At 37.3% G+C, this 14,433-nt stretch overlaps 1 protein-coding gene across 1 annotated transcript in view; it reads right to left on the reverse strand.

Annotated features, from left to right (window-relative positions):
* Positions 1–8,895, reverse strand: part of LOC107581539 (neurobeachin-like protein 2) — a 92,524-nt gene extending 83,629 nt beyond the window's left edge. Inside the window, 1 exon segment of the mRNA XM_016267114.1 lies at positions 8,467–8,895. Within this exon segment, the coding sequence (XP_016122600.1) occupies positions 8,467–8,517 (51 nt within the window). The 5' untranslated portion in view covers positions 8,518–8,895.
* Positions 8,896–14,433: the final 5,538 nt, after the last annotated feature.

The following is a 14,433-nucleotide window of genomic DNA, read 5'->3' on the forward strand; positions in this document are numbered from 1 at the left end:
AAAAAAAGTGTCTCACACGGCTCCGGGGGGTGAACAAAGGCCTTCTGTAGTGAATCGATGCGTTTTTGTAAGAAAAATATCCATATTCAAAACGTAATAATCACTTTAATGTAGCTTGTGCTCACTGTTGTACACTGGAAGCAGTAGAAACTTTTTTTTTTATGGATGGGCGCATTTTATTTAACTGCTTTTGGACTGATGCATGCAAAACCCGTGCCATGAAACAGCTTGAAAGATCAAAGACAATTTTTAATATAACTCCGACTGGATTCATCTGAAAGAAGAAAGTCATATACACCTAGGATGACTTGAGGGCGAGTAATTTATGGGCTAATTTTCATTTTTGGGTGAACTAACCCTTTAAGTGGTGTTCTCTGAAGATGGCAAATCACAGATGAGCCATTCTGTTTGAGATTCCTGGCGGCTCCGAGAGCTCGCAGCTGCTCAGTGGACACAAAGAGAGTTTTTTCTCCGGGTTTCTATTAATTATTCTCAATGTCAGTAAACACAGGCCTCAGGATACATGTGAAAATCCTCAAATATTCTTCAAGAGGCAAGAAACATTCAAAATGCTTTAAGATTAAAAATTTTTTTCACGATTATTTAAGACAAATTAACTTTATACACACCTAGCCAAATTAAAAAGGCTCAACCAGTTTCCATACAAACAGCCCACATCTTCACCAATGGCTACTAGCCTCACCCACAACACAAGCAAACAGAATAACGTCTGTGAAACATCAATGTAAAAGAAGGAAATGATAACTTCCTCTTAATTAGAATAAATAAATAGCTTCATGACATACCATAGAACAAAGTAGTAATGTGTTTACCGTTCCTGATTAGCCTTCTTCCAGATGATTGGAGCTGCTAAATGAGTCAAAGAGGGCTAAATGTAGTTAAAACAGTCCCATGGGTAAGTCTCGGAAAGTACTGAAGCTCCTTGACAGCATTATGCTGGAATTATCCCTCCACCTGGGGCTTTTTACAGTCTTTCTCTAAAAGACAGAGTGGATTTCCCTGCAGCATTGAAAACGTTACAGCACCTCTTGCTACCTATACTGAACTGGTCTTCAATGGGCCTGCCAATTATTTATTAATAAATAATTTAATAATTTTTGTGAAAAACTGAAAATGTGACAAAAATAAGTCAATGTTCAGCTAAATGTTGCACTGCCCGTATTAAAATGCCTTAAGTAAAATAAAAATGTCATATACATAAATATGATACTATACACATCAATGGCAAAATTAAACAGCAACAATTGTTACATCTCTACAACCACAAAGGAATCCTGGTTGCAGTTAAGAGAATAGTTGTAGTTTCACTTCCAAAACCAAAGTCATATTACCTTCCAAATACTAGGACGTTATCCTATAATACTAGGGCTGCACAATCAAATAAAATATCAAATAAATCTATGTGCTACATGTTTCAGAGTGAAGCGCAGCACTGTATTCTTACACATGAGCATTATCTGCTGGTGTTTCATTATCCACCAGTGTTTGCAGGCAGCGTCTCAAAATCACTTGATTCACAGTAAATGCTAAGCCACACAAACGCTGCATCTGCATCTGGTGTGAGTTTGGGGCACTTTAATATGCATTTGGGAAAGCAATATGCACCGAAACATCTTTTCATTTGAAGTACTTCTCAATGTGTAACTTTACAGAGGTAATGTCAAAATAAATAAATGTTGTTGTTATTATTATAAATATGCAATTGTTATTTTTTACAATGAAATATTACAGTAGTAATATTGCTTACTTCGTTTTTTAGTTGTTGTTTTTTTTTGTATGTAGTAATAATATTTGATTTAAATTTGGCCAACACTTTGTGATGTATATATCAATATGGCTATTATTATTATTATTTACTCATATTGATCATCACAAAATTCTGGTCAAAATTTGCTGCCCTACAAAACAAGCACAGCAAATCCAATTTTTTAAACAGCATTTTAAATCTCATTCTCAATTCTTATGCCCAAATCATGCAGCCCTAAGTAATGCATTTTGAGATCAGATTTAGCCTTAGATTTGAGTCAAAAGCAGCCTATAAAGCCAAAGTAAAATGGTGTCTAGTTATGTAACCTACTAGGTATTGGAACTCTCCTGTTTTTATTTTGTTGAACAGCCTATAACTCAGTGCAATTATAAGCAAACAAGTACTAAATCTACATTCACAGATTTACAACTACAGAATGAGTTCTACATGATCTCCAGTTAAACATGCAGTTTAGTAACACAGAACACCTTACAACATAAAAACAAAGCCATTGTACAAAAACAATAGCATCGGCACATCAATGCAAAAGCCTGAAGTCAAAGCTTAGATCACAACCTTCTGGTTTATCCAGACAGTCTGTTTGTGCACAACCTCTGCCTCTTTAAGCAGGTGATGTGAAGTCAAGCAGCTGTGTCAATGACTCAAACAAAATATGTGACAGTCATAAAATGCATTACAAAATCAGGAAATAGCCACCTTTTTAAAATATATTTTTGATTAATCTGATCAAAGTACATGTTGTAGCTCTTTGGGTTTGACAGCGCAGATTCATTCTCATGCCCGCCCAATACTCAGACCTTGATGGAAATCATTTAGGTGGTCTATCATGGACTGTAATTGGGTTTTCTAAAAAGATTATTGCTGATAAAAATGTTACTATAACTTAGCAAGAGCGGATTTTGGCAGATAAGCGCATTGCTAACTGCTATGTATATGCTCTACTTATGAAGATGTTTCTTTCTTCAAAACTGGGCAGTAAGTGACCTTAGGCCTCAGCAAAGTGATAAGTATGCAGTACAACTTTGTAAACACCCAAAGGTTTAGTCAACTGTCTGCAAGCTTAGTCAAGTGAAGATAAAAATCCATTTAAAAGATAATGAGGTAATGAATGTTTTTAAAAAAAATCTAATAAAGAAAGAAAGAAAGAAATGAATGAATAAATAAACATTGTAGATATTTTTCTCAAAATATTATATTTAGATATTCTTGGTATATTTAGATATTCTTCTTTTTGGACACAAAGTATGGTTGGGATGAACAATTGGTCAGTTATGTACAAATGAATGACTAAATAGGCATCCAGTGCTAAAACATAGTGTAGCATATATCAAAGATGGCAAATGTAACAGAAGCTGTGGCGTTAGGATCCATGTGCAGCTTTATTAGTGCACAAGGCAGGTCATACAGGCATAGATCAGTAACTGGTGTTAGACACAACGAAGGCTGGGCAGAACCGTAAACAGTGTTCATGATCAGGGTCGAGGCAGGCGGCAGACAAACAAGAGCATGAATCAACAAGGCAGGCAGGGTCCAAAGAGGTAGGCAGCAAGCAATCGTAAACAGCCCAGGTAATCAACAGATAATCAACACAGGGAAACCACTCAGAAATGTCTGCAACGCAAAACAAGACTTTGTAACGAGAGCAGGGAAGGCACAGTTTAAATAGACCGGACAATAGGAAACACCTGTGCAGCTGATTAGTCTCTGGCATGGGGCATTGTGGGAATTGGAGTCCAAAAGGGTCGCTCAGTACGCCGGTGATGGTTCCCTCTGGTGGTGATCGGAGGGAGCCACAGAGGCTGAAGTTGTGACAGAAAATACCTGTCTAATATCAAATATTCTGAAGAAAAACACAGGCAATCCAATATATCAGCTAAACTCTACAATGTTTAGACATTGAATGAACCTTTAGAATAATCAATCAGATGTCTCAGGATAAAAATTGACTGCATACATTTAAGTGGATAGCCGGATCACACAATACTCTTAAAAAAGGCTCCAAAAGCAGCAAAAGTGGTACTCGCTGCAGAGCCAAATTGGTCAAATGGGTGGAGATTGATCTAGTCCAGCTCCACCTCTGTGGACCTAATGGGTGGAACTTTATCTAGTTATGTTTAGGGACAGGGTTATTGTTTAGGGTTAGAGTGTGGTTGGAACTTCAAGCTCCACCCATTATATCGAAGAGGAGCTGGATGTCCAGCTACAATCAATGGCTCTGCATCAAGCACCTTCTCTCCAAAAGGTGGATTTTCACAGTGATGCCAAATAACCTTTCAGTGATCAGTTCTTAAAAGACCCATTTTGTCTAGTGTGAAGAACATCTGGATAATCTAAAGAACCTTTTTCCACTATAAAGGACATTTTGTGAAATTGTAATTTTCCACGGAAGTTAAAGGTTTTTCATGGAACCATCAATGCCAATAAAGAACTTTCATTTTTAAATGTGAATGTTAAATTCGTTTTTCCAACTTTTCTGACAACGAACAAGTGCTCTGGAAAGGCAAAGCCCTGCTGAATAGCGTTAGGCATCTATTAAAGCATTGAACTAGATCCAACAGAGAGATTTGCTATACCTTTAAGCCACAGAATATAAAGCAAGGGGAAGATAAAGCAAGAGCTGAAAATGCTTTTAAGAGCCTTACATGCGAAACACTGGCATTCACACAAGATTATGGTCAAATAAAGGCACCTGTACACAAGCATTTGTCTTAAACGTGACATAAATCTAAAAAAACTTGACTTGACTTACAGGTACATGACAAAGGTACACAACGGCAGTTTAAAGAATTGAGTTGATGTTTTTTCACCGCTGCCTACACAAGGACTCTCCGCCTATTGTGACATTACTCTAAAATCTATTCAGTTTAACAGGCAGGTTTGTTGTCTGTTAAAACACAAGTTAGTTTCCTCCTAAGAGGAACGAAAAGGAGCAACAAATAACTGATAAATAGTTGTATTATAATGTAATATGTATGATTGCGTAACCATGAGGGCATCCAGCAAGTCTGTCACTTCATGTTGATGACAATTTCTTAGAATTGGTGAAAAATTCAATGATGTTCTGTCAATGTTGTCATCATTTACTCACCCTCATCCTCATCTCAACACCATTGATGATATTTTTTTGTTGTTCTTTTTTGGAGCTTGGCAGTATAAATCAACCAGTGTGGAAACTAGAGGCTCCAGAACCTCCTTTTGTTTTTCATGAAAAAACAAAAAAACAAAATCATGACACTGAGGTACATAAATGACAATATTTGCGTGGACTGTTGCTTTCATTGAGGCTATTTCAAATATAGATTTAGACAACCAACTCAAGCTCATTTGCACACCATCCTGCATGAAGGCCCTCCACATATCAGATGCTCACAGAATGTGTCAACCCTCAAACTCACAAAAATCACAACACATAAACACAAGCTTGTTATTTTCCAAAACCTCTTCCTCAATCGGTCTTCAGCTGAATTGGGGTGATGATGTGTACCATGTGTTTGCCAACTGACAAACAGGTTTTTCAGGGAGGTTACAAATGGTAGCAACCATGACAGGAAGTGGTTTTATCACATCGATGTTGTCCTCTGAAAAGCACACTCAAGAGGAAGTGGTCTGACAGAAAGGCAGCGTTGCTCTCGCAGCCAAAAGAAAATATAGCTGGCACATTTTTACAATACAGCAAGATCACCGGAATGTCATGACGTTAAACTTTGCTGTTCTTCTGCGATTGCGTACAGCTGCCTCTGATGGGGACGAAGTATTCAGCCACTGAAAACATTAAACGCTTGTTTAGCAGTGAGCTCTTTGATTTTTGTCTCATTAAAAAGGTTTTACACTTAAAGAAATTAATGTACAATATGTTTAAAGTCATGTACAGACTCACATGTGATGAAGACTCCTGCCATAACTGTTTTTATTCTACATGGAGAGGGTCACTTATGGGGGCAGCCATCTTAAGATCACATGACCAGCCAAATACTAGTCTTGGTAGCCTTCCCCTAACTGAGCACATTTGCTCACAGAATACATTAATCATGTCTGACTGCAAATGGCGCATTTCTACAATGGCAAACCTTTGCTTTTGTGTTAAGCTACATCCACATCACTAGGTGTCAAGAAGTCCAAGATGACTACCAAACTAGCCAGTGCCAGAAATAAAATATTACTAAATACATCTTTAAATTCACAATGAAAATGTAGCGGCAGATTTTTATTTTCTTATGTACAGTAAGGATGTGCAAGACTAGGATGTGCAGCTGATGGTCGACACTGACTCAACTAGTATATTATTTTATGTTTTAAAAATAATTATTATTTAAAAATAACTATTTTGAAAAGTTTTGTTGACATTTTTTCATGTTATCTCCCTATAACGCTTAATAAAATTGTGTTTATAAGCACAGCACTGCTTTGTTTAGAGGGGCAACCATGGTAACCACTGTATTTTTGCTTGTCCAAAAGCGCCACCTACTGTCAGAGAGTGAATTTGCATTGTCATTCAACCCATCTGCTGTTTTTGTTGCTGTCAGTGTTGTAAATTTTATCCGCTTGATAGAAAATAAGATCAAGTTGCATAATAAGATATCTGGGATTATTTGACATGTTGAATCATAGTTTTAGTGTTTCAAATGGATCACACAATACAATTGTCTTCTGACATTTTCTTAATTTTAGATTAGACAACTAGTTGGTTACAAATTTTCTATTTAAATGGCAGTGAAATTAGTCGTACAGCACATCCCTACTGTACAGTGATGTACATCCAAGTGTAACAAATTAAAAAAAATAAATAGGGTGAATTTTAATGTATGCTGACTTCAAGCTAACATCTTGAGAAAACATGTTATGCCTGTAACCAGATTCTAAAATAACATGTAATTGCAATTATGATACAAAATTAAAATAAAATGTAATAAAATTGACAATCTTTCCATGAGACCTCATTACATTGGAAGGACATAGGACTCATTCTACGGTCAAATGACTTGCATAATAGCTGAGGAGAGCTTTAAATGAGTTTAAAATAGAGCAAGGCCTCAGGAGCCCAGAGAAAAACAAGCAAATTTTCAACCTTATCCATTTAAAATCGCAGCAGACAGTAGCCAGCAGAGGCATTAAAATGGGTGTTTCAAACAAGATTCAAAACACTGGAAAGCATTGTGCTGTCAACCATGCAAGGGGAAACTAATTCATAAATATGGGTGTGCAAAAATCACATACATTACGCCTTTTATCCTTGTTTCACAGAAAATCACATTTATATCCGTGTAACTGTGGGAAAAGGCAGACCCATACGCCTGCTGCAACAAGTCAGTGGAACAAGTCCATCCATGGTATGGATCCCTGTTAGCTGTACGTGTGAAGTTATTAATAAATGGGAATAAAATGACAAAGGGTTCCTTTTTAGATTATAAAATGGATGAGATCTAGAGAAACACTGCCAGCTATCTGGAGAACTTTGTGCCAAGACCAGCAAGTCCAGACTGGAACACTTTTGAATAATTCACAAAGCTTATTTTCCATGCAATCTGCTAACTATATTTTTTAAAGAGTGTGGGTGCCAAATTAAAACATTTCTCTATGGTGACCCCTGGTGTTTCTTGTATCCTGCACCTGCTGTTTTGGTTACCATGGTAGCCATTCATAAAGAACACTTGCAATAGTGAGGCATTACAGCTGACTTCAGCTGCTGACCAGTGAAGTGGCCATAATGACAGAGTTTCAGATGGAATACATGGATGCCCGACTGATAATTGCTCTCAAAAATGTGCAAGAGTGCAGTGTGGCCTTTGTATGCACCAGTCCGCCAGAGGGTGTTGTCAGTATAACCATCCTTAATGTGGAATGTCCATTTATTTCCCATTCATAGTGATGGGAAGCTCGAATCATTTCTGTGAATCAGGTTATTCCAGAATAGTTTCTTTCAAACGGCTAAAAAAATGATTCAGTGATTCTTCATGACATAATCAAGTGGCCCCAGACATCCTTGCATGGCATATTACATATTCTAAATGTCTCAGAAAATAAAAATCCATAGGTACACACATATTAATGATGATAACAATGTAGTTAAAAAAGTAAAAACATCAGTGGTCTGAGGAGCAGGACATTATCCGTTAGGTTTAGAGACATTGTAACCCTAAAACACAAATTAAAATACAGGTTAGAAATGAATATGGAAAATATTAACACTGCACATTCGGATACTGTTTTTCTTTTATTTATTTTTTCTTTGCTTTTTGATTAAGCATTATTAAAAGTTTGCATTGCAATTTCATGGGCCCCAGTTCACTTTACAACCACTTTCAGCTCATAAAAATAAAAGTCATAAAACTGATGATAAAACTGTCAACTCCCAAACTGTAAACATACAATTCTCTATTCTCTAGTCAGTGAATTGTTGACGAGAGACCTGCTCAGCAAAGCGACTCAAAAGAACGATTCGTTCGCGAATCGGACATAGCTAATTCACAAGTAAATCCAAAGCATTTCAGCATACAAAAAAAAAACTCGAAACAATTCAAGTATGTAGTTAAAGTACCTCGGCGTTGTAATTAAAGATTTAAAATAAAAAAATTAGATAACACATTATATTCTCTGTGACAGTGGCAAGTTTGCGACAACATAAACTCCGAAGCCAACAGGTGTCGAGTGGCTCGCGCGATCGCCCGCTCATGACTCACCTTAGTGTAATATAACATCCACAGCTCGTACAGTCGCTCTTTCGAAGCCATTCTCCCTCGCCCTTCTGCGTGTTTCCTCCACTTAGGCGTTAGTCAGACCATCTGAATATACATCCACAAACGAAGGGGCCATGGATTGACTCAGCGAAGATCCAGGGAATACTGTTTGCTAGAAACTGCATGCTACTGTACAGCTGTCCACTACCTGGTTGCCAAGCGCTGCCAAAGTTGCATGTCTTTTAGATGGAAGGCGGGTCAAAAGGACAATTCTGAGCAAAGAAACTAGAGAATGTAGAGAGCAACATTTGAGAAATATCGCGGTTTAGGCGCTTGGATAAATGTGCATTTCATTTCTCCTGGAGGAATTCTAGAGGAGTTGAACGCACTTGTCTGTGCACGCATTACCCCGCTCGCGCTCCACTCCTCTCGAGCGATACAGAGGCAGTAGAGAGCAAAGCAAGAAACAGCCTGGAGCAGTTCAGCCTCAAAGCTGCACAAGATAAGGGGAAACCATTGAGCATCGTAGTGCCACAGCTGATTGTGATATAAATGTATAAACATGCATTTTTCCTGTCATCTCAATTCATTCCAAAGATTTTGAATTTCTGTCATGCTATTTAAAGGAAAAGTAACGCAACGCATTACTTTCCATAAAAAGTAACTAAGTAACGTAATTAGTTACTTTGTTGTGGAGTAACGCAATATTGCAATGCATTACTTTTAAAAGTAACTTTCCCCAACACTGCTGATGAAATATTAAGTGAGCGTCAAAATGTTTTCACTGTGTACGTGCAAGCGCAACCTTCCCAAAAAATAACCACGGACGCACTTCCTGAAACTGTTTCAACACAAAGCGGATAGGAATTATGGCGAATATGCTTGCCTTTTAACTATATGCAGGATGCGATATAAAATGAAATGACAGTGGCAAGTTTGCGACAACATAAACTCCGAAGCCAACAGGTGTCGAGTGGCTCGCGCGATCGCCCGCTCATGACTCACCTTAGTGTAATATAACATCCACAGCTCGTACAGTCGCTCTTTCGAAGCCATTCTCCCTCGCCCTTCTGCGTGTTTCCTCCACTTAGGCGTTAGTCAGACCATCTGAATATACATCCACAAACGAAGGGGCCATGGATTGACTCAGCGAAGATCCAGGGAATACTGTTTGCTAGAAACTGCATGCTACTGTACAGCTGTCCACTACCTGGTTGCCAAGCGCTGCCAAAGTTGCATGTCTTTTAGATGGAAGGCGGGTCAAAAGGACAATTCTGAGCAAAGAAACTAGAGAATGTAGAGAGCAACATTTGAGAAATATCGCGGTTTAGGCGCTTGGATAAATGTGCATTTCATTTCTCCTGGAGGAATTCTAGAGGAGTTGAACGCACTTGTCTGTGCACGCATTACCCCGCTCGCGCTCCACTCCTCTCGAGCGATACAGAGGCAGTAGAGAGCAAAGCAAGAAACAGCCTGGAGCAGTTCAGCCTCAAAGCTGCACAAGATAAGGGGAAACCATTGAGCATCGTAGTGCCACAGCTGATTGTGATATAAATGTATAAACATGCATTTTTCCTGTCATCTCAATTCATTCCAAAGATTTTGAATTTCTGTCATGCTATTTAAAGGGATAGTACACTCTAAAAAATGCTGGGTTAAATACAACCCAGTGCTGGGTAAAATAGAGACAAACCCAGCAATTGGGTTGTTTTGACCCAGTGGTTGGGTTACTACCCAGAAGGTTGGGTTAAACATTTAACCCAACCTTCTGGGTAGTAACCCAACCGCTGGGTCAAAACAACCCAATTGCTGGGTTTGTCCCTATTTTACCCAGCACTGGGTTGTATTTAACCCAGCATTTTTTAGATTGTAGGGCTGCACGATTATGACAAAAATCATAATTGTCGATTATTCATTTGAAATTGTAATTGCGATTATTAATTTACGATGAAATGAATTATGTATACACCTTTGTTTGAAGCAACGTAAAAATATGCATGGTGTTATAATGTTATACTAAAACTAATATTAAAACAATGGAAAAACCCTTAAGATAACATGTAGAGAGAAAAAAGCATCTTAAGCATGCAGAATAACATAAGTGAACTTTGAACGATTAATTGCTGCTTTGAACGATTATGTAATTGTGGCATCCCTAATTGTAATTGCGATTAGAAATGCGATTAATTGTGCAGCCCGAAGGGATAGTTCACCAAAAATGAAAGAAGCCTCGAGTCTTGGGGATGAGGGGTTTGTTTGTCGTGGCTGTGCAATGCATAAAAAAATGTGTTTATGTATAGTGAACGCTGTTTGAATATTTGATGTTTCCATCTTGACTGAAATTTGCACATTGGGACATTGGCTCTGCCTCTGATTCATTGTATCTCGGGGTAGAGGTCTGCATTCTGAACGGGAACGGGCGGTCTATCAATACCCCGTTCCCAACGTCCATTTAGAACAGCATATCTATGCTTTATTCTTATTGACCACCGTACAGCTTGCACTCAGGATGCACGCGCTGCACGCATGCTTTAAACGTCAAGCGTTTTATTTGCTGGGTCTGTGCTCAGCATGTGCATAACGATGCTCAGAGCAGGCTGTACCAGTGATAAATATACGGCCCTCAGACAGAACAGGCAGGTTGTCGATGAGTGACAGAGCAGAATAAGGATGGAGCAAAGTGTGGATGCGCTGTCCTTGAAGGACGTTCAACTCGGTTTTGTTTATATTTTGCTTAGCCTATAATTTAGTTTTTAAATGAAAGATGTCATATTTATTTATTTTTCTCTGCGACACTTTTCCTACTGTGTTAATAGAAAAATGTCAAATGAATTTAGTATTTTGACAAGACCAATAAAAATAGCTAATAGGCTATTTTTGTACAACCTACATTTGTATTTTTTTTCTCTCTGGGACACTTTTTCCTATTTGTTTGTCAATGTTAAATGAATTGTATCCTGACCAGACGGATAAAAATATGCATAACGATGCTCAGAGCAGGCTGTACCAGTGATAAATATACGGCCCTCAGACAGAACAGGCAGGTTGTCGATGAGTGACAGAGCAGAATAAGGATGGAGCAAAGTGTGGATGCGCTGTCCTTGAAGGACGTTCAACTCGGTTTTGTTTATATTTTGCTTAGCCTATAATTTAGTTTTTAAATGAAAGATGTCATATTTATTTATTTTTCTCTGCGACACTTTTCCTACTGTGTTAATAGAAAAATGTCAAATGAATTTAGTATTTTGACAAGACCAATAAAAATAGCTAATAGGCTATTTTTGTACAACCTACATTTGTATTTTTTTTCTCTCTGGGACACTTTTTCCATATTGTGTTGTCAATGTTAAATGAATTGTATCCTGACAAGACGAATAAAAATAAGAAATAAAATTTTTGTACAACATTTTTATTTTCTCTGACACTTTTTTTCCTACTAAATATTAAACGAATTTTGTGTCTGAAGATAATTCATATAAATTCAAGTCAAAGTCAATAAATTCAAGACACTTGACAAGACCAATAAATAGAATAGAACCTTGCGGGAGCGGGACTAAAAAAGTCCCGCGCACACCTCTATCTCGGGGTTTTGCTGTGATTTTGGATCATAATTGGGATTTGTCACATTGCTCGTGTTAATTAGTTGTCATTTATTTTAACTACAGGGGTGGACACCTGAGGTTGGAGAGCCTGAAAACGCTTTGGAGGCACAAGTAAAACCAAAACACAGTGTCATCATTATTCTACACAACACACTGCAGTAGTATTTATTCTCCACAAAACAAATTCTCAGTTCACCATTTAGAAACAAACAGGATCTAGATGAATTGGTATAGAGAACAAACCACGGTAATTCAAGGAAAAGCTATTGACAGAGTGGTATCCACAGAAGTTATATAGGAAGAAAATAAAAGTGTTTTCCCCCTAATTCGTGCATTTGGGCAGCCATGTCTTATGAAGTATTAATATTCCTTGTGTGACTTGACGAGTTGTTTTTCCACACCTCAAGCTTTTGAGAGTAAAATATCACAATTTTACATTCAAAATCATTCAAGATCCATAGTCATTGGATCCCTTGAGCACCCATGCAAACTCTATGCAAATAAAGTTGTGTTGGTAAAGAGACTGAATGACCCATTTATTGTCTTGCCCGTTTTCATTTGGCACATTTGTTTTTGTCTATAAGTGCATGTGCAATGACACCACCACATTTAGCATAATTCTGTAAGGTCTATTGTGTTTGGTGCCTTACTGGAACAACAATATGGTTTTGACTGTAACCTTCTGACATAGATTAAAAGATACCACAGCTTAAACAATGCATCCTTTCTATTACCCCTTTTACCAATATGTGCCCATTAACTTTAAACAATAAAATATTTAAAATTTTTTACTCATTTTAATAATTAAATAAAATGATAGTCTAAGAGAGAGTGGGTCATACTGCACAATTTGTATTAATCCCATTGCTAAGTGCATCTTTGTGACTGTTTGGTCACTGGGAAGAGGATGGACCTAGAGGCAGCTGTATTGCCATGGCAATGCCCTACATTCCACACCATGTCATGTTCGGGGTGTTTGTTTGCCTGTTTGGGGAACTTGTGTGGGTCATTTTTTTCTATTCAGAAGAGTTGTGATTTCTGATTTTATTTATGCATAGAGCTGTGTGTGTTCATGTATTAAAGGAACTCTCCACTATTTTTGAAAATAGGCTCATTTTCCAACTCCCCTAGAGTTAAACAGTTGAGTTTTACCGTTTTCGAATCCATTCAGCCGATCTCCGGGTCTGGCGGTAGCACTTTTAGCTGTAGCTTAGCATAGATCATTGAATCTGATTAGACCGTTAGCATCTCGCTCAAAAATGACCAAAGAGTTTCGATATTTTTCCTATTTAAAACTTGACTCTTCTGTAGTTACATCGTGTACTAAGACTGACGGGAAAATGAAAATTTTCTAGGCCGATATGGCTAGGAACTATACTCTCATTCCGGCGTAATAATCAAGGAACTTTGCTGCCATACCATGGGTGGCAGCAGGCACAATGATATTACGCAGCACCTGAAAATAAGCTAACTTCCGTCAACATAACCAACGTGACCACCTGCTTGCCTGCTGCACTCTAGGGGAGTTGGAAAATGAGCCCATTTTCAAAAATAGTGGAGTGTTCCTTTAAATGTGTTGATCACTTACATTAAAATTTGTCTTTATAAATCTTTATAAATGTTACTTGTTCTTTCTTTTTTGAACCGACCAGAGCATATAGTAGCCTATTGGTTATCTGTATGATATATTTTACTGTCATGTTTTAAAGTCTATATGCAGTTGTAAACTATAAATTTGATTGTATTATATTTTTTAATAGTTTAGATTTTTTTTAAATCAGCCATTTATCAGTTTTCAGCCATAACATGAAATGATTAGCTCATAGTGCTAGCTAAAATATTAATGTATTTATGATTTATATAATGATTTATAAATCACCATCCACTTTCCTTGTGTGAAAAACACAAGCTCCGGAATCACTTTTTGTGTTTCATGGAAAAAAGGAAATTACATGACATTGGAGTATGTAAATGACAATATTTTTGTATATTTGGTGATTTTTCAGTAGAAAGCAAATGCACATCCTTCTAAGCTCATGTAGATGCATAAAAGTATTGCACAAATCAGAATTTACAGAGTCAATCACCAAACTCACAAACATCCGGAGTCCTGCGTATGTCACTAGTATCAGTGCATTCCGAGTAACTTAATAATCAAATGATAAAAATACCATCATTTTATATGCACAGACTAATTTTTTTTTTTTTTTACTTTTTTTTTTATTATATCAGGAATGTGATATTATCATTATGTTGTAACTGTAATTAGTAAGTGTATTATAGTATATATAAATGTGTTATTTACATATTTACAGGTAGTTTTTAAATGTTCAAGTCTGAGTAGCAAAATCGATGTGTTCGGTGCTCT

The sequence above is a fragment of the Sinocyclocheilus grahami genome, unplaced genomic scaffold, assembly GCF_001515645.1.
Source record: "Sinocyclocheilus grahami isolate Dianchi unplaced genomic scaffold, SAMN03320097.WGS_v1.1 scaffold36.1, whole genome shotgun sequence".
Classification (NCBI taxonomy): domain Eukaryota; kingdom Metazoa; phylum Chordata; class Actinopteri; order Cypriniformes; family Cyprinidae; genus Sinocyclocheilus; species Sinocyclocheilus grahami.